Here is a 27,976-nt window from a genome sequence, read left to right as displayed (position 1 = left end):
AATTAGTTTTCTACGTAACCTTAAAGTGAATTGTGATCGTTGTTTATTAGTTTTTGTTCCGTATATAGACTAATATATAAAGCTGAAGAGTTTGTTTGTTTGAACGCGCTAATCTCAGGAACTACTGGTTCGAATTGAAAAATTATTGTGTTGAATAGAACATTCATCGAGGAAGGTTATAGGCTATACACCATAACGTTGCGACTAATAGGAGCGAAGATACAATGGAAAATGTGGAAAGAAAATAGGGCAGGTATAAATCTTATATCTTCTAACCACGCGGACGAAGTCGCGGGCAACAGCTAATGATATAAAAACAGCCAAGGCCCACTGTTGAGCATAGGCCTCTTCCAATACATACGGAAGATAGGAGCATTTATCACAACTCGCGTCCACGCTAGCTCACTGCGGGCAATTTCAGATTCCAATATTTGTAGTCCAGGTTTCCTCACGATGTTTTCCTTCACCGTTTGTCAGTGGTGTCTTAGAATAATTAAAAAAGTACACATAACTTTGAGAAGGTCACAAAGGTATTTGCATGCGACGGCATCGAACTGGCACCTCTCGTAAACGAATCTATACATTGAACTGCATGCTATCACGTCTAATAATGTCTTCTTTTTTTTAACATTTACGTCATAATTATAAATAGGAATAGTAGACAATTTAAAGGAAGGAGAAAATATTTTTTTTCCATAGAATGTATAAAAATCGCGGAATTTTGATTTAACATGGAAGGTCTTTTTTTTACAAATGTCTGAATATTTGATATTAATAAACATTTCTCGTAGAAATAGTAGAGGCTTATTTTTAAGTAAAATATGAATTCTTTTGTACAGAATATAAGGGTGAAATTTCGAAAAATGCCGTCGGTATCTTATTTTAGCAAGGATGCATTATATTAATAATTCTAGTTTTATTGCATCATGATTAAATAAAAAAAATGGAACATATTTATAATTTGTGAACAATAAAGAAAATTACACTATTCTTCATTTTAATTTACGACAAAATTTCATCTCGAAAAAAGTTCTCAAAAGTAATATTTGCAAAAATCTATCTACGGAACCCTAACAAATAATTAAATACAACAATAAAACAGCAACAATAGTAGATCTTATCAATCTTATTAAAACTACAACTTAATTACAAACATATTATGTTATAATTTCTTAAAAAAATCCCACTACGGCGATACTCGATCAATAATTCAACATGGCGGATATCTATCAATATAATAATTCTGTCAAAGTTTAATTGAAATTCCACACAAAGAGAATGCCGGTATTGATACATTATGATCGTGCAAAAGAGCCATACGGGCAATTTACAACTGAATTACAAATCTGGCCGCGACTAAATACACACAAGGGTCAAATCAATTGTCATACTACCATCTCTCTCCGACACCCACAATCCCCCTAAGTTAAACAGAGATGGAGTCTACAAAAGATGTTGTTTAGCAATGAAAAGCGGCCGGTTAACGCCTACTAAACGAACGGGGAAGGGTGAAAAAGCTTGTTTGTCCGGAGGCGTGGTCTCGAGACGAGGCGAGGCGCAGTCGCTCGGCCACCGCCGTCGGGAGCAGTGCCCGCGTCAACCTCTCTTGACATTTCAATCTGACAGCCGTGTCGTACTAACAAGACAAAAAACATGCCAATCGGTGCTTAACGTGAATTGACTCGAACTTTGTGAAGTGAACAGTGAGATGGCGTTTGAAGATCGTTGCAGTCCGAACCAGGCGAACAGTCCTGGTCCAGTCGCTGGCAGAGTACCAGCCCCACATCCTGACAGCCCCATGAACTATACCCCACAAAGCCAGTACACCTGCACCACCATAGAATCCAGGTACGAGAGGAGTTCTCCAAACATGACGATAATCAAAGTGCAACCAAACTCGCCACCTCCAAGCCCAGGGCACCAAGAAATGGACAACTTCCAGAACTACTTTAGACCTGAAACTCCAGATGTGAAACCTCAAATAAACCCAGAAGACAGATTCGAAGACAAACTAAGAAACCAGAGAGCACAGCCGTCGGTACCCATAGCATTCTCGATAAGCAACATCCTGCATCCAGAATTTGGTTTGAACGCGATCAGGAAAACTAGCAAAATTGAGGGTCCGAAACCAGTAGGCCCGAACCACAGTATTCTCTACAAACCTTATGACCTATCTAAGCCTCAAAATGACTACCAAAAATACAGTTTCGACTATTTAAAGTCGAAAGAGTCTGAATTTACATCTATGCCGCCTCTAGGAGGGCTGAGGCAAACGGTATCCCAAATTGGAGAGACTGTTTCTCAAGTGGCTAAAGAACGGGAGCTGCCGAAGGTGATTGAGGCCCAAAAGAGGCCTGATTCTGCCAGTTCTGTGGTCTCCTCGACCTCAAGTGGGGCGCTATCGACATGTGGAAGTACTGACACCAATAGCCAGTCTGGGAACGGCCAGCTTTGGCCCGCGTGGGTGTATTGCACCAGATACAGCGATCGACCCAGTTCCGGTAAGACAGTTTTTTTTTTGTTTTTTTTTTTTATCGGAAACTGGTTTCTTTAAGCGGTAGCTTTGATAAGTATTTATTTGTTTGTTTTAGATCTCATTGGTAATATTATGATTGATTTTTTGTGTAAACCTTTTTAGACTTACGTTGTATCAGATGTAAAGCGATTCTTTTAAAACAAGTCTTCATAAATATTCTTTTGGAACAAAAAGTGACATACATAAACATTTTGACAATGATCCCACTGTGCTGTGTTTCTTTGAATATAAAATGAACTAGACCATGTCACAAGATGTTGACACTTCGGAACAAATGTTTCTACTAGGATACTTTTTTTTTGTTTTTGAATTAATTCTGAATATGCGGCCTCCTTTTAAAATGACACATCTTTATTAATGCCTCGTTTCGTTTTAAAATTTTATTTTTGTTTGTTTTAAAGATTGGTTTTAAAGTACAACTTATCTTAAATTTTGGAATTTGATAATTATACTTTTGATAGGCCATTTAGAAATAAAGAGATTTAGGAATAAATAAAACCTGTTTTGACTACAAAATGAGGTTCTATACTACGATACGGAAACGTCATTCAGTTATAAGTTGTCGTTATATCTCATGCTGTCTCTCTCTTAAAGCGAGAAGGTGTGAAAGATAGAAATATAAAACGTTTTAATATTAATTACTGTTCATTATTTGGCTTTTAGATAAATAATTAAAGAGTGCTATTTAACATAGATTATGTTGAATAATAGTTGACACATATAATAAAGAAAATATGGCTTATAACAGAGATTTTGTCCTTTTTTATTTGAGTTTGTTTTTTATTACAATTAATATTTTTTCAGTCGCACCCTTTTAGGCCTACATCACTAGGATATGATTAGATACATTATGATTACTATAATTTCTTTTGATCTACGCATATATTGCTTTTTTAAAGAGTTCCATTTTAAGATTAAATTTTCTTTTTTTCTTTACGTTATTATGTTACAATGACGACTGCAAAAAAGCTTCAAGACTTAAAAAGAAATCTTTTAAAATTTCAATATTTCATAATATTCCGTTTCCCTAACAATATGTGCACATGACCCTTGACTTGTTAGGTCAAATTTAAACTTGTTGAAACATTGACGAAAATAATTCTCTTTGAAATCTGACAGTTTTAAATGACAGTGATTTTTGTTTTTTTAGGTATTATATTACTTAATGTTTTGAATGAGGTTTTTGAACTTAGATATCGAGTTTGTTCTTCAAGAGGTATACGACTTAAAATACTAGTGTTACTAATGTTATTTTTTGAGTGAGAGAGGAGTTAGGGAATAGGTGTACATCATTGACAGCTTATCAAAATTTGAATATTAATTAAAACATATCTAGGCTGGAGGCTAATTAGTCAAATGAAACGATTAAAAACTGACTTATAAGGCTGTTTGCATAGAACACAAAAATAAGTACAAAAGGTATAGAAATACACCAAAATTATTAGGAATAGACCAAGAATTTTTAAATGTGACTGACAGGATTATAGAAAATAATCAAATAATCTAACTCACAGAAGACAAAACATTATCTTTACTTAAAACTTAGAACACTGACTATTTTCTCCGCGCTATCGTCATATTTGCCTTAGCTTTGATTTAATACCGCTACCGGTCATTTACCATAACTATTTTCTACACTCTGTCAAGAATATAACCTAAGTGTAAAGTTTCATTTCTCAGTACGTACTTAGACAAAATATGAGGTGTGTAAATTTTCTTTTTAAATAAGTATGTATTAATATTTCTCGCTAATATATTCAAACATTGTCAGCGTGTGTCGCCGTGTTTAACACACATTGTTTTTGTTGTTATTGTATGTAAATTTTATGAATTTATATTAGGTTTCGCTTGTTTAAAAGTGGGGATGTATTGAGTATTTATTTTAGAATGTAGGACAATGTTATTGCAAGTATAGGACATAATTTAAGAGGTCGCGGAATCCCACTTCATGTTACAAACGTGAAAGTTTTTATGTATGGATGTTTGTTCCATTTTCACTCACAAACCACTGAACAGATTTAGATGAAACTTGGTAAACATATAGTTTGTAACTAGGATTAATGCATGGAATAGTTTTTAGCCTGATTTTATGCTCCCGTGGGATTATTTTTCAACCGATTCGTAGCGGGCGGGTCAAAAGGTAACAGATAGTAAAAAATAAATTAAAATATTATAATGAAAAAGGCATAATATATACATTATCCGGATTCCTTGAAGAATCAAAGATATTAGGTAAATGATTAAATCTATATCGATACTAATATATAAAGCTGAAGAGTTTGTTTGTTTGATTGTTTGTTTGAACGCGCTAATCTCAGAAACTACTGGTCCGAATTGAAAAATTCCGTTTGTGTTGAATAGACCATTCATCGAGGAAGGCTTTAGGCTATAAACCGTCAAGCTGCGACTAATAGGAGCGAAGATTAAATGGCAAATGTGTAAAAAAACAGGGCAGGTATAAATCATAACTTATATCTTCTACCCACGGGGACGAAGTCGCGGGCAACAGCTAGTTCTTAATAGATTCCAATTAAACACATTTACAATTAGCTACGAAGATTCATATAAGTATAATTATTGGTAACCTTTTTTGCCAAGTTGTCAGATTGATTATTTGTTTTTAAACGCCATTTTCTTAAGTACTTGCATGTCATTCTATCCCATCCTATACCATTTTCCTCTTGGTCGCAGAGCAAAACTAACGCTTGCAAAAACAAAAATAATACTAAATTAAAAACAAACATTTCAAATCAAAGCACACTTGACGACATCAACTCATTATTTACTTATTTCAAGGAAAACGGCAATTTATTGTGAATACTACACAATGAAGCGCTGACATTAGATGTCAGCAAATGGCGGCGTTACAGCTGTCACGTTGACAGCTGGTAGCGCGGGAAAATGATGCGGGATTTACAAATGTAGGTTTTATAATGTAGACGACAATAGTAATAGACATTGTGTTAGTTTTTAATGCGTTTATGCTGTTCTTTTTCTGTTAAATGTAAATTGGTTTTAAGATTTTAATAGGCAGTCTTATAAGTAAGTTTGAAGGTGGTTAAATACTTTCTTAATTTATGAACTTAATGATTACAAAAATAATCATATGCAACGGGATCGTCCGACTAGTTACGGACCACACCGGAGTCCTTAATCATGAGCTTTTTGGTTCCGTAACTATTCGGGCGACTCCGATAGGTACGCGTGAGTAAACCGTTGTATTATTTAAGTACGGATCATACTCAAGAAAATTCATGTAAGTATGAATTCCTCACGAAATTGAATACGAAAATACTTAATGATAATACTAATGCTATTAAGAGTAGTGCTATCATTTTTTCATCATTGGCCTAGCCTTTTCCCAACTATGTTGGGCTCGGCTACCAGTCCAACCGGTTTCAGCTAAGTACCAGTGTTTTACAAGGAGCGACTGCCTATCTGACCTCCTCAACCCAGTTACCTGGGCAACACGATACCCCTTGGTTAGACTGGCTGTCAGACTTTTTCAAGCTTCTGACTACCTGTAACGACTGTCAAAGATGTAGAAATAACAGCTGGGACCAACAATTTAACGTGCCTTCCGAAACACAGAGGAACTCGTTATGACAAAGATGGTCACCCATCTACGGACCAACCGCGTCAAGCATAGCTTAACCTGTGATCGAATCAATTACGCGGTTATAGCTTAGCCACGAGCTAAGTGGTATTCTGTCCACTATTTGTTTTTTTACGAGTTAAGAGACGCAAGATATTTTTTTTTCTTCCGTCGGACATTTTATCTTATCAGACCAATTTTATCGTAACTAGTGTTAAACAGTAAAAAGGTTTAATTGCAATTAGTCATTTAAATTCTTATTACAATGACAGATTAAGGAAAATGTGATTAGAAAACAATATTTTTTCCTATTAGATGCAGATTTGCAAGAAGAAAACTTATCACATTAGAATCTGATGAACAAGAAATCTATAAGATTGAAGAAGACATTTTTTTTCTACAAGGCTTCTTAGTAAAAATACCTCTAGCTGAAAATCTCGAAAATATAAATAAAAGTCATTAAGATCATTAGCCCGTCACAGCGGCCATCTTGCCAACCAGAGATATGTCGTACTACGTTTTAATGGCCGCGAAAAAATTGTAGAAAAATTTAATAATCACTCGCCTTAGCTATACAAGTGAACCGGTCTTATTCTTTCATCGCCCGCTACTAAAAGCTCATTATTTCAAAAAATCCCAAGACAACATAATTACAGTTGAACGATTACAAAAAAACAACGATTTCCCGATTATTCACTTTATTATTTGAATGATAAAGTGTATTTTCGCAATTACGTCGCGAATCGCGGACCCTTAACACATTCGCACCGACTTTTAAACCTAGACAATTTTATATTTACAGTTATTGAAAAGGGGAGCGATGAAATTAACTCTTAATATGTCGTAACAAGATAGAGAATCGATTGATAGTTTTAAACTAGCTGTTGATTTAACTTTGTTGATTAGCAGGTGAAGTAGGTAATGAAACAATTATTTAGTGCAATTATTATTTTTTTTGAAGCGGCCATCTTGCAATAAGTACAGCGGCACGCCCAGTAGCGGTTAAGGCCCGATTCCGAATGCAATTATTTTTTTTAAATATGGCTTTGGTAAATTGATTTTTACTTACGTAAAGGTGTGAATTGTGCGGATTATTTATGCATTGAAAATGTTAAAGTATTTATGGTTTTTTTTTTCTGCGAAATTGGATGAAAGATTAATGGGATTGGAATAATGGGGTCTTGGTGTAAGCAGTTATAGGTGTGATAACAAGATAGAATAGAAAACTTTGAAAGCTTTTAATGGCTAGACCGATTTTTATCCAACATGTCTGGGAATACTCGCACATAATTCAACTTTAATTCAATTAGTTCGGGAGCTATGATGCCACAGATAGACACGTGAAACGTATACCACCGTTCCTTTTTGCGTCGGGTGTTACTATCTGATTATAGTCATTGAAAAGACTCGTGTCGCAAGTTTGATTCCCGTGTAGGACAAACATATTTTGTGTGATTTACGAATGCTTGTCCTGAGTCTGGGTGTCTTTGTGCATGTGACTTGAATGTTTGTGAAGCACACTGCGACACAGGACACGTGAATTGAATTCCTTAATGTGGGAGTCTTTTTTTAATCTTTCTATTACGTTCATAGTGAATACTCACCTTAAACACACACAGACAAGCAGACAAGCACATATACACACACGGGAGCAATTAATCAATTAACACACAACGCAATGGTTTTTGCGTTTCGTTTAGTTTTCTTAGAAATCATTCAAACGTGTATCGAGTATTGTTTGCGATACTGATGGGCGTGATCGCCTGGTAAATGTAAGGTTCCGTATAATATTTAAGTAATTATTTTTCATTATGGACGACTTTGTCTGAATATAAACGATATTTTTCAGTGGAGAAATGAATGTTTTGTTGGAAACTATTTTGGTTAGTTAAAAAATAATGTTTTGTTTTTGGGAATTACGATTATGTGTCTATTTGATGTTTGTATGTCTGTTTTTGTGCTCTTAAGTTTAATTTATATGGCAAAGAAATGTTCAGTGGATTAGTTCGTAACTTATTCTTTGCTGTTATTTTACATAATTTATTTACAATTTTACAGAGTTAAGTATTTACAGTACAATCATTTGCTATATACAAAAAAAAACATATCAAACCATCAAAAATTCAGATTGCATATATAATAAAATTTTATTTTTTATCTCAGTTTATTGCACACTCCTGGTCATAGGGTTCTACAAATAATTAGACTTTGACAAATTATAATTGAAATTAAAAAGAGAACGATGTACTTCCTAAAATTTACTGATACAGCTAAAAAAATAAAAGGTATGTAACAGAATGGTTTTATAAACTTTTTGCGGAACTCTAAAATCGTTAACTGCGAAAAGCGAGTTAATTATAATTACCCATTGAACCATAACCGTTGTCTATGCCCAAATCGGTAACGAACTCATTCTACCAGTGTTGCCACTTAATAACCTTTAGTTTTCTGGATAATAGCGTATGAACGAACAAAGACAGGTTGGGTTTGTATGGGATTGGTTTAATAGGCTGGGATGGGATAGGATGGGATACGCTGGGATAAAACGTTGTATGATTTTTATATGTTTATACAAGTTCTTTTTGATAAAAAACAATTAGACATATAATGTTTTTTTGTTGTTGCGACATCAAAAAAACAAACAATATCGGGGTTAAGCAACTGTTGGTACAGTCAAACATTTGATAGGTGACCAGTATATTTTGCAAATACTTTGAGTGTTAACAAAGACCGCCTCGCTCTGGACCAATTTTTTACATTTTTACTTATGAATACTTTTTTATTGTTTTAAAGTCTAGTAACTGAATGCAATCAAAATTAAATACTTATGCTTTTTTTATTTTTTTCCCCCGTTTTTTTCTGTCGTTCCGGTTGGATTTTTGTAACTCAATTTTGAGGCATTTCCCGATAAGGTAACAGGCTGAAATTTTCAGAGTAGCTTCAAACCCGATGACAATGCAATTTTCAATTAGAAATTAGAGTAGGGGTGGACCGATTTTGATAAATTTGAATGGCGTGATATTAAAACGTGGGCCTTTAGATTTATTTTACGAACTAAGTACAACAACCTTACATTCTGCCTATACTGGTTTCAAACCTAGTCTTAATTGTATAACTCTGCCAAACCTCGAACCATAAGAAGCGTGGTAATATCCAAGGTGTTGCCCCATCGGATCAAACTACAAAAACTCAGATTGTATTCACTTATACTCCAATTTGAGTTCAATATGTCAAAAATGACGGTACAATTATACACACAAGTGTTTACAAAAATAATCTAAACTTTATTATAAGGAGGTAAAGTTTGGTAGTTTGTGCTGGTCATAGTCAAATTATTTATTTCTATTACACCAGTATATGGCACTTTAGAACGTCAAACAATTTACATATAAACAATATTAAAATGTAGTGTCAGTCTGTCGGTCAGTCTCCTATTGAAGCTACCGCGGCTGGTGTAGGGATAAGCTGAGTAACTACTAAAAATATTTTGGAAAGTAATTTATGAATAAAAAGCCACGTTATTTGTGAGTCCCGTCACCTAACAAACGCGCAGAGAATACGCATCGCGGGTTCGAAACTCGTCTAGACCAAGCTTTTGTGTTATGCAAAAATGCTTGTTCTAAGTCTGGGTGTGTCTTGAATTTTCGTGGCAATGATAAATATTATTTAGCTTTGAGACTTTTATTATTAAAAACCGCATTAACGCCCAATGCAGATAGGCAGTCGCTCCTTGTAATACACTGGTACTTAGCTGAATTCGGTTAGACTGGGAGCCGACCGAATATGTTGGATATTTGGGGAAAGGCTAGGCCGATGATGATGAAGGGAACAAGTATCGACTTTTTCAATTGAAATGCTGTGCAAAAGAACTGTGTTATATCATAGCTTGTACCCAAGTTCTGCTGGTGCATACTTCCATCCTAAACTTAACATAAAACTCTTTAGTTTCTTTTTAATTTTTCTCTTTAAAAATATTGAATTAATGATTAACAACTTTATCACCCGATTGTACTGCTTAACTAACTACCACCCATCTCTGTTAATTAGTCCAGTCTTCCCGCTACTGTGACAATTGGCATTACAAGGAAACCAGTGATGTGCTCAACTATCAATATCGATATATCGATAAATTCCGAGCACAACCTTGCACTTACCGAAAAATATAATTTTAATTTTGAGAAATGAAAATTTTGCTTTTTTGGTCATAATATATTGCGTGTTATAAGTTGATAACAATGCTAGTTTTCTTTATGAGGCAGAAGAATACTTACAAGATCGTTGTATTAAGCGTTAATGGCGCCCCACCGTGGGGAGCTCGCAAGCGTGGTGATCAATGCTCTGGCACTGAAAGAGAGTTATGCTAAGCTAGTATTATTTTTATTACATACCAAACCGTAAAATTAACTTAATATTTAACTATTATTCCCAACAGTTAATCACGAAATTGCTTAATAATACAATTACGTAGTTTTGTTTAACTATTTAATAACAAAAGTATCTTTTGAAGCAAAACTGTAATTTTCTGTAAACTGTGTTTCCAAGTGCTTATATCAAATTACATAGGAGACCGTTTATTTTCTTGAGTAAGTTATTTTTGTTCATTTGAATGGCTTTTTCACATGACTGAAAATAAACGTAATGTTTTCAGTTCTTATTCATATTTTTTTTTTTATGTAGCCTGTTTTAGATCCCACTGCTGGGCAAAGGCCTCCCCCTTACTCTTCCACACTTCTCTATTTCTTATTCATATAGACATGTTTTTTATTACAGTAACGATTTTTAAAGTATTATGTCCTTGTGTCGCAGGGGTTTCGCAAACATTCAAGTCACATGCACAAAGACACCCAGACTCAGAACAAGCATTCGTGGATCACACAAATGCTTGTGCTACGGGAGGATTGAACCTGCGACACGTTTCGCACATTTGGATATTTGCTTTATTTATCGTGAAATCAAAACAAATGTAATTACTGTTTAAATCAATTTTCAAAAGACTTCATTTGTGGAAGCGAGATTTTACATTACAAACTTATTTAAACTTTAAAATACCACACTAAACACAAAATATGAATAAATAAGTGACCATTGAAAAACATCGATATAATCTTATCGACACCCAATCACATCACTAGTCAACAATACGTCTTTATTTTTAATGGCAACCCTTTACGGTATTCTATGGGGTAATAACAAATGCCAGCCTTAAGAATGAGTATTGAATATTTTTTTAGACTAGTTTAAGAGCTACGGGTTTGGTTACATTTTGAGGTAAAAAAAAATCGGTATTCTTTACTAATTTGGGTATGAAAACCGATAAATTACGATTGGTTTGTTAATTAATGTGTTGTTTGTGGTAACACTGAGTTTACTTAACGCCTTTTCGTTTTGTGGGTAGTTCAATTTTCTTACTGGGCTCTGCTCTGCTTTCTAATCTATACTAATCTATACTAATATATAAAGCTGAAGAGTTTGTTTGTTTGAACGCGCTAATCCCAGGAACTACTGGTCCAAATTGAAAAATTATTTTTGTATTGAAGAGACCATTAATCGAGGAAGGCTTTAGGCTATAAACCATCACGCTGCGACTAATAGGAGCTAAGATATAATGGAAAGTGTGAAAAAAATCGGGCAGGTGTACTTAAATCATATCTTATATCTTCTACCCAAGGGGACGAAGTCGCGGGCAACAGCTAGTTAATTATAATATCCTGTGGTTTCACTTGCTTCTAATTAAAAAGGATAGTTTCTTACATTGCGGGGAGGTTTAATTAATTCGAACTAGCATTCTTTAGAGATACATTTGCTATATCGACAAAATATCTTTTTGTTTAATGTTAGAATGAGGCCATATAAAATTTATCTAAAAATACTCTGTTCTAAAAAGCAATTTAATTTGAAATTCGCTAAAATTTACCTTGCGTTAAGACCATAACAATTTAGTGATGTACCAATATTTTATCGAACAACATGTCCCATCACTAAAATATATCGATAGATCGATACATTGTTGTATCATCCCATCCCTAGTTACCGAGAACGGCCCACCGTGCGCAGGAGTTTTTGTGAAACACAAGAATTCCTTAATAACTTGATTTCTACCGTTTAAAGACGAATTGTTCTGGATAAACTTTTGCGAGTAGGCAGAAGTAATCGTTGCGTTGAAATGTTAGATGGCTAGTAATTGCGGATTGGGGTTCGATTCTGAGTTGACGAATTTTTTACCTAACTATGTTGTTTTTTTTTTTAATTGGTAATCTTTTCTGGTATTCAAAATTGAAAAAACTTTTACGCAAATTTATGATAATGGGCTTTAGCCATTAAGTAAAGATGTAAATAGTATTTTATGTCAATTAATATCTATTTTTATGTTCTTTACTTAATAGACTTTTAACAAAATATTTTAAATACTAAACTTAAGGCATGATTGCTTTCCTTCTCAGTAAAGTTTATCCGTACTTATCTAATTTAATCAAAATCAGTTCAGTCGTTTAGTAGGTATCAGAATAACAACCACTTTCACTTGTTTAAATAGAGATTAACAGAAGACTTTTTAATTTATGTAAATCCGAGAAGCAACACTTAGAAATCGAACCTTTTATTTTAAAATATACCTTTCTTTTAAAAGAAAGCTTCCTTTTACAATATCCGCAATCTTTTCCTTTTCCTAGAGGGTGTTTTAAAAGGTCACTATGTAATACAACACCCCTTAAAACCACCCCTATAAAAATCAAAGCAAAAAAAATCTATAAAAATATTAAAGGAAAGTCAACTTTATACCTATGAGTCTAAGATCGAAAATCATTTGAGGAGAATAAGCGATAAAATCGTACAAGCAATAATAGTTCTTATGTCATTGTAATAAGGTCTCAGTACTTTGTTCAGTTTAAGCTCGTGCATTGAATATGTAATAGGAACAGAGATGTGTGAATTGAAATGGATAAGATAGTTTTCATATTGTTTAAAGAAAATAAATACCTTCTTTTTGAAGCAATCGAGTAATATTATTAATAGTTGTATTTTTAAGTATTACCTGTGTTAAAACGAATGTATAACACACTGTGTTACATTATTACCGAGAAAAAATATATATATCTCCATACATTATAAGGTAAAATCAGGCCCCAGATTGTAAACACAATAATCTCGTTTTGTCGCAGTCGGATATGCTCACTCTATCATAACTTTTGAGTTTAATAAATTGAAAATCTTTGTAAACATCAACTTTTTTTTATCATGCAGCAAAATGACAGCCACTATCAAGATCAACGCTAAGCAGACGCACAAATAAATTATAATATTGTTCTTTGGTATTGATTAAGTTTTCTTTATCATTTTCAAGTAAAATGAAGAGACAAAATGATATTTGAATAAGTCATTTACCCACGTATAGTTCCTCCATTCAACTATTAATGCCGCATCCAAAAATCTTTACTCCATGTTAAAAAATCAATCTCCATGCTTACCCTATGCTGTTCTGAATTTAAAATGCTATGTTCAATCTTTATTCACACAGAGGGCGGGCAGAGTTACAATATAGCAAATAACAAAATGTATATTCTGTGGTAGGGACTATTTTAAAAGTAAAACTAAGAAAAAAATGATTTCCCTCTTTTGACTAGTCTTAGAAACATTGAATTGAAGATATGACGAAATATATTTGTTTCTTAAATCGCCAATCTGCAGTTTTTTTTATCAATACTCGTTCTCTGTATGAGAGTCCTGCAGTGGGACAGTTACAGGCTGGTGTTATTAACAGCTTCGATAATGGCGCCCCACCGTGGGGCATCTCACAAGCGTGGTGATCAATGCTCATTCTCCTTATGAGAGGCCTGCAGTGGGACAGTTACAGGCTAGTGTTAATTATAACCATTATTTAAATACACAGTTAAGTATTTAACAAGGACCAAGATTAAGTTAACTTCATTCTTACAAAACCGGTTGGACAACGTTTATTAACTATCTTGTTTAACCGTTCAAGTTTATAAATAACTTAATTAAGATGAATAGCGTTTGAAAACTTATTTCGAATATAAAACAATAACATAATTGTAAATCCCACTGCTGGGCAAAAGCATCTAGTTCTGATTCCCACGCTCTTTTGCACAATACAAATTTGACTTTTTGAAAACTATATCTAGGACACTACTAACGGTGAAAAAAAACATCGTGAGGAAACCTGCATTACAAATATTGGAATCCGAAATGGCCCGCAGTGAGCTAGCGTGGTGATCAATGCTCAAACCTTCCTTATACAGGAAGAGACCTGTGCCCAGCAGTGGGTTGGACTGTATAGGCAGATATTTTTATTACATAATAATAATAAGCACATAAGGTTCATTTTACCAATTCATCACCTATATACTTAACCAAGTGCACCACTTAATTCAAACCACACTTAAACACATCGTTAGTTCACCAAAACACAATAATTACAACCGCAATTACTAAAACTCTTGTAGATACGACAATTTCAACCCTTTAAACCCGATTTCATCCCGTTTCAACCTCATAGATCAACCCTAAGTGTTGCAATTTAACATAAAGTACTTAAAAGACATTATTTGTGACCCCCTGATGGCTTTCAATGGTACCAGACAAGTTGGGGGTGATTAAAATGCCTCTCAACCCTTCACGACAGCAAAGACAAACGGTACTATTTATTCATATGTCAACTAATGGGTTATTTTTAACCAATTGTTGAAAAAGAGGTTGAGTTTTTGGGGTTGTCAATAAATATTATGTATTTTTGTTTGTTTTACAGATAAAGGTTGACAATTGTTTAAGTATGGGTATATTCTAAAGTTACTTACGCTTAACAAAAGAAATCTGTTTGTATTTTGTACTTTTATACGTAAACCCCTAAACACTTTTGGATGAATAGCAACTGACCAAATTGCACACAGGCTTCAATTCTGATTTTATTATTCTCCCACGAGTAAATCCGATAGCAAAAGCTAGTGCAAAAAAAAACCTTAGTAAATACAAACGAAACTACGCCGAAACTAAGTAACTATAAAACTCACCTAAAATATTGCCAGACCACATAAAACCGCAACACATTTAGCAAATGCAATAATATCCAGATAAAACATGGCCGCCGTATTTTAAAGTGACCGGCAATTTTCCCGCGTCTCGCCTGCACCAGAAAATGTAAAACATTTTGTGTTGTTTAATTAAAAATACGAATAAAAATTTTACTTGCACCGTTTATTGCCCTGATGTATTGCCCTTTAAATTGTAAAACGAAAATAAACTCTGTTTTCTAAGTAGTTAAACCCATTTTCCAGTGGTTTGAGAATTGTATTCTTTTAGAAGACTACCGTTTAACGATTTCCGGTTCTATTTTAAGGACGATAAAATTCAATTTTGATTGCTGTGTTATTGTTTCGATTTGAGTGATTTTTTCTTTTGATTTTTCGGGTGTTGTGGATTCGTTCTGTGATATGTTTGCGTAACTTATGACTTGTTTAGTTTAAACATTCTTTAAATTACAGAAGCATAAATCTTACATATATTAAGTTATCAATATGTAAAGCCTATTCTTTTTCGTTTGTACCCATTGATCTCTGGAACTATAAAGCCTATTCGGAAAGTTTTGAGAGGTTTTAAATGTTAAGTTACTGGCATTCATTACTTTACGATTCTTTTGAGTTTATCTCGGCGAGTGAAACCGCAAGGCACTAACTAGTCATGTTAGTGCCAACAATGTTGCCATGTTTATTTTAAATAACAAGCATGACGATACATTTAACATTCAATAAATAATAATATTATTATTGTTTACGATTAGAACATTTGCGCACATAAAAATTAAATAAATGAACCGATTAAATTATTTTTGTAAGCTTGCCTTTGAACTAAATAAATAAATAAAATAGGCAAATTTAATTTGTAACGCTGGCAACATTCCAAGTAGTGTGAAATAATAAATTGTCAATATTTTCATAATTTTGAATTCAGAATGATTTTTATGACTGATTCACGACAATGTTTTTTGATCATAAAAAACAGTTTGGTCTATAAATGGCTGCTTTGAACTGTTTTATTAATAAGAATTTGTAAAAACAAAAAAATTGTCTGTATGTTAGTAAAAACAAAACATTTGACATAATTATACTGAATGTAGAAATCATCATCATCCTAGCCTTTCTCAACTATTTTGTGGTGGAATTCAAAACTGAATGAAGAAATACCTACAGAAAAACACAAAACCATTAAAAAAACGGGTTTACTATACAAACCTAAAAAATACGTAACGCAATAACGTAGCGGCCATTAAAAAACAATTGCCACCAAGTAAATAACCAACCCTTTATTTAAACCTCGCCAGCAGAATGCATCAACACTTCATTACTATTTAAAGTGAATAAAATCTACAATCATAGATCTGTAGTCCGCCATTACATTCCGTGCTATCGCGGCAGGAGCCATAAACACTTCGTCGCCTTCCTGTTTTTTACGCTAGGCAAAGGAATTTAGTGTACAGCCTGAATTGCCGAGTTTACGCTGGTAAGCCAAAAGGCAAAATGGCGAGTCTTTTTAAAATGGCCGTGGGTGTGTAATTGTATTTGTTTTCCTTTGTTTGTTTTTTAGGTTATGTTTTAAATTGTTTTTATTTTAGATTTAGATTAATAATAATTCAAAATTTTATAATAATATTAAATGTTTAACTCTTTTATAGAATGATGAATCGTTTTGATACTAAAATTATATTACCTATTTTTAAAAATTTTCTTTACCAAAATAAAGTATTCTTTTTAGAATTTTGTCATTAAGCGTGCAAATAATGCAAAAACAATCCCAAAAAAGAAAAACCAGCAATACAGTCGTAAAAGTACCTAATTAAAATATGCATTTTTCTGCCAATTACGAAGTAGCACAATACTGGCATATAAATCATAGCCTGGCATGCCAGTCGACGCCAGTGCCAGTTAATGCCAGTTAAACATTCCCAGTTAACACTTCCAACGCCATCTTGGATTTGCCAGTTAATTTATAAAGAACGAAATTAGTTTATGGAAATCATTTTTAAGGAATTTTCAATTGTTGTGCTGTGGTTAAAGTTAAGCCAATGTATTAAAGGGTTGGAATTGGAATGGTTAGCCCTTTTATAGTGATATGTTTTTGAGAAGTTATGAAATGGTGTTCTAATTATTTTAGACAAATTCAAATCTTTTCTTTTTTTTAAACGACTCCCGCACTAAGGAATTTACAAAAACTTTTATTTCACGTGCACAAGGCACCTAGTCTTTTAAATTATGTTTTTAAGTTAAGGCGTGCTTAAAATACAAAAGGATATTTTTTATTAATCTTAAGTACCCATATTACAACTTATTAAAACATTTTTCATAACTATTAAACCATTACAACCAAACAATATTCAATAATAACCTCTAATTACATTTTTAATTATGAAAACAGAACCTCATTACGTGACATTAAAAAACCGTAACTATAATGTCACATCACTATTTATCGATAAACAATATTGCCCAGCCCTATTATTACGGTTCATTAAAAGCGTACAACGAAAGGGGTAACTTGCCACGCCCAATTTTATTCTATTTATGATTTCGGTATATGTGGGTTTATTACAATAGTAATGTATTGAATTTGTGACTTGGTGGTCTTATGACAGATATTTATTAGTTAAATTGATAATTTAGTTAGAATTTAGGGTTATTTTTACAGTTACTACTCTTTAAATTCGTTTTAACTGGATTAAAAAGTTAAAGTTCAGTCCTTGTTTGTTTGTTTGAACGCGCTAATCTCCGGAATTACTGGTTCAAATTGAAAAAATATTTTTGTGTTCAATAGATCATTCATCGAGGAAGGTTTTAGGCTATAAACCATCACGCTGCGACTAGTAAGAGCGAAGATATAATGGAAAATGTGGCAAAAACGGGGGAAAATATTCAACTTCGAGGGCTTCCGTTTAAAAATTCCTAACTTATATCTTCTAACCACGCGGGCGAAGTCGCGAGCAACAGCTAGTACATATATATTTTTAATCAAATCGTAAAATTAAAAAAGTATTTTTATTTTATAACCAACATAAAAATTGATTTGTGGATGCAAGTAAAAAAATACACGATAAAGAAAATAATCCGACCGTTTTTCTTCAATAACTCTTTACTTAAAAATCCATAATGGTTGGTAAATTGACAGCTATTAAAGATCTCTTTCTCTTGTCAACAGGTCCAAGAAGTAGAAGGATGAAGAAGAGAGCCACTCCAGAAGAAAAGAGACCTAGAACTGCCTTCAGCGCGGCCCAGCTTGCTAGACTAAAGGTAATTCAGAAACATTTATAGACTAGACTAGCTTTTCGCCCGCGGCTTCGCCCGCTTCGAGGTCGGTTATATCGCGTTTCCAAGAAAACCCTTCAAAAGTCCGGGATAAAAACTATCCTATGTTCTTTCTCAAGGTCAACTCTATCTCTGTACCAAATTTCATTAAAATCCGTTCAGTGATTTAGACGTGAAAGCGTAACAGACAGACAGAGTTACTTTGGCATTTATAATATTAGTAGGGATAGAATTTTTCATTCTTATGTCAGTTACCTTTTTCATAATTTTGAAGTTAAGATGCTGTTTAAAAGTATTTACATTTGTATAGGATGTTGTCAATAATATAGTTGAATTTTATGACTTGAATGTTAGAAGATAGATAACGATAGTAACAACTATTGAGATATAGAGTAATAACTATTATTAATATTATACAATTATTCTGCCCTCTTCCTCTCTCCTAAATTTTTTGCGTGCCCAACAGGGTCCATATTGAACTGCTATTTATTTTCTACCATCTCTGTAACATATGGAATGCAATAAATGATTGAGTATTGAGTATTGAGTTTCTTTATAGAGTGATACAATGGCTATTATAAAAGCCTCATTGAGAGAAAAATGAGTGTCGACTAATAAACTGTTTTTTGTTGCATCGTTTAATGAATCCAAGAAGGTTGATCGATCTTAATATATACCATTTCAACTCTGCTTTTAATTAAAAAAAATCTTTGTAAATATTTTATTATTAAATCATTTAAAAAAAGACTTCAAATCTTTCAAACTACATTCTCCAACCCATATTCTAACCTATTTATTTCCTCCTCTCAGCACGAGTTCGCGGAGAACCGCTACCTGACGGAGCGGCGGCGCCAGAGCCTGGCTGCGGAGCTGGGGCTGGCCGAGGCCCAGATCAAGATCTGGTTCCAGAACAAGCGGGCCAAGATCAAGAAGGCGTCGGGCCAGAGGAACCCGCTGGCGCTGCAGCTCATGGCGCAGGGACTCTACAACCACAGCACTGTTAACGAGAGCGATGAAGAAGAGGAAATTAATGTCACATAAGTATAGGGCATTCTGTTTCAAAATGCCCTGTATAAAAATATAGGGCATATGTTGTCAATATGCCTTCTGGTTTCGGCTGTTAGAATTGAAGGAATTAGAAGGAGGCGTTATGTTTCATAATGCCCTGTGAGGTCGATTTAAGTGATTGTTTCGAGTAGTGATGAATCTTAAGGGCATTATATTAGATATGCTTTTAAGGAGGTTTGGACAATACAAGTGATGGTAAATGAAGAATGTGCTTTGTAAGAAGTCAATTTGAAACATAGACAGTATGTTTCCGTATGTATAATAGTAACTTGACTTTTTGAGTCGAATAATTGGTTCTTTGCCATAAAGGACTTTGTAAATATGTTTGAAAAATGCGTCTAATTAGTCTGAATATGTTAAATGAATTTTAAGGCCATTTTGAGACTAAACTATTACTACTAATAAATCAAATAGTTGATAGAATGCGTTGTTATGTGAAATAATTCGATTCATTTTGCACAAGGAATCGTTCGTTTAACTCATCTTTACTCGCGGCCCCATGTGTGTGTAACCCTTGTGACACACAGTGACGTTGTGTACTAACACAGCTTTCATTTATGTGTCACTGTCACACACATTAAAGCTTCTATAGTAAACAGTCGCTGTCAATCGCACGCACACATAGCGCCGCGCGCACATACGATTAGAACTCTCCATAATCAATTTCTTACAATAAATGATCATCAAATCCGCTCAGATTTAAAACCTTTTTTAAGGTTTTGGCAATTGGTATTTCGGTGCAAATGTAAATAATACATAATAGTTTAGGTGTATAATATTTTATTAATAAAAAAATGTTCCTGATAGTCTTATAAATATAGAAATTAGTGTATTTATTGCCGATTAGTTTGAGAGAGTTAATTGTAGTCATATTAAGTTGGTTTTGACTTCATCTTGATCAGTTGAAGAAGGTTGCATTTGTGTAAGAGAGAAAATGCTCTACGACTTGTACTGTACCGTCTCGCTTCCACTATTTTATTAAAAAAAATACCATCAAAAATATTTTCTTTTGAGCACCTGACAGTTGACAGTCTGAGTGACATTAAAGGCAGCTAAATTATAGTAAAGAAAAAAAAGGTAAATTAAACAGCGATGCCAATATATTTCACAAAGGTTGGAAAGAGATGGCGATATCTTGTGACTGTTTTCAGACACGCCGATTTATATTGCCGTACTTTTTTAGCTAAGATTTTAATGTCGTTATTTTAAAAACCTAAAAATACTACTGAAAACAATAGTTTTACTAAATTTGAAGTCATTTTTTTCCTAAAATAATTTTGTCCAAGTTTTTACAAAGTATTTAAAATTCGTCCTGTCAAATCTTCTCTCTAAAATAAATAGTAATGATTATTAGATGCGATATAGTAACCAAATAGTTGATAAGTTTTATTCATAATATAATAATTCGGTGAGGCATTGTACAAGAAAATAGTCTAGACTTTAACGTGTATCTGAAATGCGATAGACAAAAAATGCCCTAAGAAAACATATTAAAGAGGCTTCAAGGCATTTTGTTTCATACAAAATAATGCCCTAAGTTTACATTCAAGGGCATTATTTCGTATACACAAGGCATTTTATTACACAATTAAATTAAATTGTAAAATAATAATTGTATAAATAAATAATCTTAATTGCATAATAATTTATTTATGTGTTCTGTAAATATAAATTCGGTATTTCTTATTTAATTTTTAGAAAAAAAAACTGTCTTTTAGTCATTTCGTTTCTTCCATTTTTCTTTTGTTTTATTTTTGTAAATATTTATAGAAATTTAATTATTCGGGTAGTTTTTGTGACTGTGCTAGTGTTTTAATGTAATTATAGATGATAAAATAAATTATATTACGTTTATAAAGTTATATTTCTTTTTTTTATTCAATTAATTGATAAACTAACCTTCTATAAGTCCACTGTTGGGCAGTGGCGGCCTTAGGGGGTGGCGAACGGGGCAATAGTCGGGGCCTCGCTCTTGCACTGGCCTCGCGCCCCTAAAATTTTTGAACTATATTTTATTTAACACTTGTATCGGCAAATTAAAATAAAGTTACTTAACTAAGACTATCTAAAAAAAGCTTGATTACTTTTTTCGAAGTTCGATTCGCTTCGGGAAGTAGCAAGTACGCAAATAATTTTGTTAAGACCTTCCGCCCGGAGCCTCGCAATGGGTGAGGCCTCCGCTGCTGTTGGGCATAGACCTCTCAAAATTGCGCCTCAACACCTGGTCCTCTGCCTACCTAGTCAAAGCTAGTTGCCTATTTAGGTAATCTGTTGGTCATCGATCGGTTTCTGCTGGGGAGTTTGTTGCTCTGTTTCTTCTCTCACAAGAAAAGCACTTAGGAAGCGGTGAAGGGTGGGCGAAACTGGGTGCTGTCCAATGATATGATGGTAATGATATGTCCAATAATCTGACCTTCAAAGAGTGCTACTTAGTAGCCTAATTTGAATGAATGACTTTTGATTTTGGTCCATCGTGTAGGAGTACATGAAATGGTAAGTATTGAGTGGAAAAATAAAGGTCAATGGTTTTTTATTTAATAATACACATAAATTGATAGGAAAATCAGCGAATAAGTGAAAAGCAAAGAGATCACAATATTTATTAAACACAATCAAGTTAAGAAACTCGTTAAGTGTTAGTTGGACTCGAAATCCTAAGGGTTCCGTAAAATGGGCTAAAGGAAAACCAATTACAAAGAAAATATTTACCCATCACACTTAATTTTAATTATTACAACATCGGTAAAAATTTCGACTGCCATCTATGTTAGCTAAGTTCAGGAGATACATGCAAGTGATAGACGCACTTACAGACAGACAGCGGTACTACAGTAAAAAGATTCCCTTTTTAAACCTTTGCTTAAAAAAGTATAAACAACTACAATTACCTACTACAGAACCCATCGCATTAAATAATTTGATTTCAACTCGTACTTAACCGTAATTTAAATAAAAATTGATTGCAATTGATCTGCTACAAATACAACCATAATTCCTAAAACAACATAATAATTTATTGAATTAACAGAAATAGCAAAAACAATACCGCGTCCTCCATTAAAATACCGCGAAAGTGACGCCATTTTGATACAGAGTCATGAAAAGGACAAAATAAACTAATACACATAAATCAAAAGGAAAATGAAATACTGCTAACTGTATGATTTAAATGTCCTGTACCGGGAATCGAACCGCGGATGTCTCGCTAATTGTTAACCGCTGAACCTTTAGATGTTAACTTTGATCTTTTCTCGAGACTTTGATATGCGTAGTTCAGTTATTTGGTACAAGTTAACTTTTGGGTATAAGTTGGTTTGGCGGTGTAAAAATTTCATCATACTTAAGAGCCGAGTTTTCAATCGCCAGATAACTTTTATTTGACGAATATGTTTGACGTTTTGACAGCCTTTGTATAGAAAATATGTCAAACAGCCATAATTATTCCTCATAGAAGTTAACTGATAATTAAAAAATGGGACCTTAACTTTATAAATGCGCCATGTGTTTGTATGTTTTTTTCCTCTTAGCACTTCAACTACTGGAGCGATTTCGATGAAATGTGGTATCGAGCTAACTGACATCTTGGATATACTCATAGTTAACATATCCAGGCGGGCAATGCAGCCTTTTCATATTTAAATCTTTTAACCTGAACGGTCGATGCCATTTTGTCACCATCGATTTGAAAATTTTATTGTTATAGCCTAATTTGAATAAAATATTTTGATTTTGAGCAAAAGAAAATAACCATCGACTTATACTTATTGTACAGAATCTTTTCTGCGTCTAGCACTTAACCTAGTATTTAAATAACAAAACGAAATAAAAACTCAACAAAAAACACGCCAATAAAAAGATCAAAAATCCAAAACTTCAAAAACAGACTACTCAAATCTTACAAATGACAGAATCACAGAAATGTTACATCGAAACATGAGAAGAGACCAACATTAGTTTAGCTACTAAATGGTCGTTCATCAAATGCTATGACACACGAAATTGGCCCCCAATTAGTGTGGTATTCGACCATTTGTCACTAATAAGTACCCGCAAATGTTGCGTTCACATCTTTGGAGACAGGAATAGAATCTTTATTTGTATGTATGAGGGCTAATTTGTGTCTTTTTGCTTGTTATTGGGTGTGAGAATATTGTTTAGAAAGTTTAGATATTGTTCATTATGGACCGTCTGTGCCTAGTATGAGTTTTTAAAAGTGTCAGTCAAATTCAAAAAGTTTATTTGCAAACTAATATTAAAAAGATGTTACAAAACTGTTTTATATTAATATTTAATATAAGTATTTTAATATTAAAAAGACTTAGTGCCTAAGGCAAATAATTATTTATTCAAATTAGTGACTTACGATTCCACAGGCTAATTAGATCCGAATCATTTAAAGGGTGGCAATTTTGCAGCTAAAATCTGACTACACTGTGAGTGTAGAATTTAATCCTCGTGTCGCGGCGGTTTTCACAAACATTCAATTCACATGCACAAAGACACACAGACAGCACAAGTATTTGAGGATCATACAAATGCTTGTTATATGCGAGGATGGAACACATTGCACATTGGTTGATGTCCCGGCGAACTATGTACCTACTGCCTAAGAGTCAACGATAAAAATGCAGACAAAAATATACTTTTTAGCAATGTTTCCATATTTTATCACTGTTTAAACTTTACCTGGACCTTATTACTATCAAAATTTACCTGGACCTTCACGAATATTTCAAGACTAAAATAAGCCAAATCGATTCAGCCGTTCTCGAGTTTTAGCGAGACTAACGAAGAGCAATTTTTTTTATATGTCTAGTAAGAAGTTAGTAAATCGTCAAATGACTCCTCGAGCTTTGGGTTGAGAGGGACTCTCGGCCTTTAACCGACTAAAACCCAGAGTATAACACTTTAAGAAGAAACTGACTATGTGAATGCGACAGCGCACTACACGATATACACCCTCATCTCACCTTCATAAAAGCAAGAATTTTACTTTAAAAATAATACTCTCTGTACGTAAAACATTGCACAATCTTGTTTACGCTAATAAATAAGTAAATCTTAATCAAAACGCCATCACAGCGGTATCCTTAAACGGTCTGTACTTGTGTCTAATAACCGGCAATTAGACTGTGCCCAATTAGTGCGAGTCATAGTTATTTCATCTTTACCGACGGTTAAAATGTGTAGGAGCTCGTGGCTAAGCTATAACTGCACAAGTTGATCGATCACAGGTTAAGCTACGCTTGTCCCTGGATGGGTGACCATCTATGACATAGTTGAAGACCCAAAGAACTCGTTATGACTTAGATTCTATGTCTTAACGAGTTCTTTGGATTTCGGCAGGCACGTTAAATTGTTGATCCCGGCTGTTATTCCAACATTTTTGACAGTCGTTACGAGTAAGCAGAATCTAGAATGTTTGACAACCACTCTGATTAATGGGTATCGTGTTGCCCAGGTAACTAGGTTGAGGAGGTCAGATAGACAGTTGCTCCTTGTAAAACACTGGTACTTGGCTGAATCCGGTTAGACTAGAATCCGACCACAACATAGTTGGGAAAAGGCTAGGATGATGAAGCCATTTATTCATCGGCCATTGTAAAATGCGGAATTGGGGCCCAGACTTCTCATTACCCCACAGCTAGGAAAATACTACTAACTTTATTCCAGTTTTTTTAGATTGATACCTACTTGCCTAGGTGCAAACCTGCAAATCTCGTTTAGACAAAAACATCCATACCACCACTAAGATACAATATACATAGACTCTTAAAAACGATGATTTAAAAATGCGGCTTCAAAAACCACCCCTTTAAAAACTCCCTTTTAAAACATATTCATGAGTAATTGATTTAAAAATAAACCGTCACGAGACACGCGTCTGAAACGTTCTGTCGATGCGACCACTAAAATAATGTATTAAAAATACATTCCGTTATTCCTTTTCACTAATATTAATATTGTTGGTTTGTCCGTCTGTAAATTTTGAAAATAAATGTTCTCACAAACTTACAAACAGTGTAGTGGGAATACTTTTCTAAATGTTGCCTGCAAATGTCGCTCGCGTATGTTACGCGACAGTTGAAGTCGTAAATAATTAACTTTCTTCTCAACTACTCTTTCTATTCAAATAAGACTTATCCCAGGCTAATCATCCCATTCCTTGGCAAATCTTTGCAACTTTTGAACATTGGTCACAGCTCACTGCGGGTGAATACAGATTCTTATGTTCAGAATTCAGATTACCTCAGAAAATAAATCTAGAAAAAAATCTAACGTATAACTTTTACAGTTACTTGTCTGCTCTGGATTGGAACCTGTAACTACCTGCTTAAAAGTTAGTTACTAGGACCAAAAGACCACCACGACGTTCTCTGGTTCTTACCAAAGAACGAGAATCTTTTTCAAGCTGACACCAACAAACTCTATCTTATTCTAAAGATATTCCAATAATGTAATTTGCTTGAAGAATTTTAAACCATTTATTTTTATTACACATAAATAAAATCTCACGGAAAAATATCAAATAACATCATAAATTATTATATTACAAGACAAACTTATTAATTAGTGTTACAAGGATTTTAGTTTTCATCCACAAAATGACAAAAAAACTCAAGTAAAACCGAGAAAAAAGACTAGTATATATTATAAAACGATTTGATGATGTACTACGAGTGTAAATCTGTCAGTCCAACCCATCTGTCATGCGGAGAGCGCGAAGATATTTATGATTCACTATTTGCTGCGCGTGCGCATGTATTAGATTTGTGTACTTAAATAATAGTTAAGACAATAAAATGTATGTTTGAGGTCTTTTTAGTTTTATTTGTGAATATTTTGCGGCTATGATTGTGTAAAGTTAAGCTGTGTTTTTAAAGTTTGGTCTTTGGACGGGTGAGACGTGAGTGGTTATGATTTTCCAAGGGATAAAAGAATGTTTTGTCCTGGCTGTAATAAGTGCCATTTGACTTTCTAAGGTGTCTTTTAGAGAAAAGTTACTGGTTGGGAAAACATCAGGAAAAACCTAATTTTCGATTATTATTTTTTAATTTTGACAGTTAAGGCAGTATAATATTTGCCTTTGCTCCTGATTTGTAGAACACATCGTGAACAAAATTCAAAAAAGTATAACCCAAATATTGTCTCACGTTTTCTCTTCCTAAGGACCATAATCACCACTACAATGCGTGGTGATAACAAATCCCAATATTGGGACAGGAATACACAAAACAAAGATAACTTTGCGGTCCAAAAACTACAACCACCATACATTTTATTAGCGAAAGTACTTAACCCAACTGCAAGTATAACTTTGTACCCGTCATACAAAAATACAAACTTAAATTTGCGGTTGCTTTTGTTCTACACACAGAACATTTTGTTCGAAGTCAAACTGTAAACATAACTTTGTCGGATGATAAACATGAAATGCGTAAATATTGAAACTGTTTCTTAAGTCGATCATGATCGTTAAACTTCGGGCGCGCTCGGCAAACATCGGGTGCCTTCGGCAAACATCGGCTTTCATCGGCAAACAATTATAAATTGGTGTTAATTGTGAAACTGTAGCAATGCTGGTTTGTTTTTTAATTATTGCTATTAAAAAATAATAGGAATACCTTTCCTAAGGAGTGCTTATTAGAAAGGGATGTTTGATATTTATTTTTAGTGTAGGTATACTACTATTTATAACGTTATTTAGATCATTTTTATGTTACACTAGGTCACGCAATCAAATTTATTTGGACCGTATTTTCTATTTTAATAACCCATGACACTCACAAAATTAAATAACGAAGCTTTTAATTTGCAAGAATTTTCAAATACGGTTCAGCAGTTCTTGAGATTAATCTAATGAGTTATCTAAACACTGAAACTGGCTGAACGCCGTCTCCAACATAGTTAGGAAAAGGCTAAGATGATGATGAATGTGATAAATTAAAAAAGACAATGCTGTTTACTGAGATTTCATCATCAGCCTAGCCTTTTCCCAACTATGTTGGGGTCGGCTTCCAGTCCAACCAGATTCAGCTAAGTACCAGTGTATTACAAGGAGCGACTGCCTATCTGACCTCCTCAACCCAGTTGCCTGGGCAACACGATACCCCTTAGTTAGACTGGTTGTCAGACTTTCAAGCTTCTGACTACCTGTAACGACTGTCAGAGATGTAGGAATAACAGTCTAACACCTTTTACTGGGATTTGATCTTAAAGCCTTTGGTTTGGCAGTCCAACTGTATACCACTCGGCTATCACTACATTATATTAAGTCTTCGTAATTACCGATCCCTTGTGAGAACAACCGATACATAAGATTAAGTCTATTTCGGAAGTGACAAAATATATGGCCGCTAATAAAAATTATTCACAATTAATTTTCACATAGAAATATTTTCTAAATCTAATCTCATTATCTGTCTGAAATCTTTATTACTTTTGTGGGTATTTCCTTTCAAAAGCGACGTG

The 27,976-nt window shown here is 33.8% G+C and overlaps 1 protein-coding gene across 1 annotated transcript; it reads left to right on the top strand.

Moving 5' to 3' along the window:
- Positions 1–978: 978 nt before the first annotated feature.
- On the top strand, positions 979–20,691 carry LOC113500115 (segmentation polarity homeobox protein engrailed-like). Its single transcript, XM_026880789.1, has 3 exons — positions 979–2,501; positions 18,330–18,421; positions 19,247–20,691. The coding sequence occupies exons 1-3, from the start codon at positions 1,709–1,711 to the stop codon at positions 19,475–19,477; spliced, it is 1,116 nt and encodes a 371-aa protein (XP_026736590.1). The 5' UTR covers positions 979–1,708; the 3' UTR covers positions 19,478–20,691.
- Positions 20,692–27,976: the final 7,285 nt, after the last annotated feature.

This window comes from Trichoplusia ni, chromosome 13 (assembly GCF_003590095.1).
Source record: "Trichoplusia ni isolate ovarian cell line Hi5 chromosome 13, tn1, whole genome shotgun sequence".
NCBI lineage: Eukaryota > Metazoa > Arthropoda > Insecta > Lepidoptera > Noctuidae > Trichoplusia > Trichoplusia ni.
The sequence above is the reverse complement of the archived record's forward strand: the minus strand, read 5'-3'. Positions and strand labels throughout refer to the sequence as shown.

Bases quoted from the DNA above. Each gene is read 5' to 3' on its own strand.
- LOC113500115 (XM_026880789.1), top strand. From the start codon at position 1,709: ATGGCGTTTGAAGATCGTTGCAGTCCGAACCAGGCGAACAGTCCTGGT. The intron at 2,502-18,329 runs GTAAGACAGTTT...TCTTGTCAACAG, and splicing joins CAGCGATCGACCCAGTTCCG to GTCCAAGAAGTAGAAGGATG. The intron at 18,422-19,246 runs GTAATTCAGAAA...TCCTCCTCTCAG, and splicing joins CCCAGCTTGCTAGACTAAAG to CACGAGTTCGCGGAGAACCG.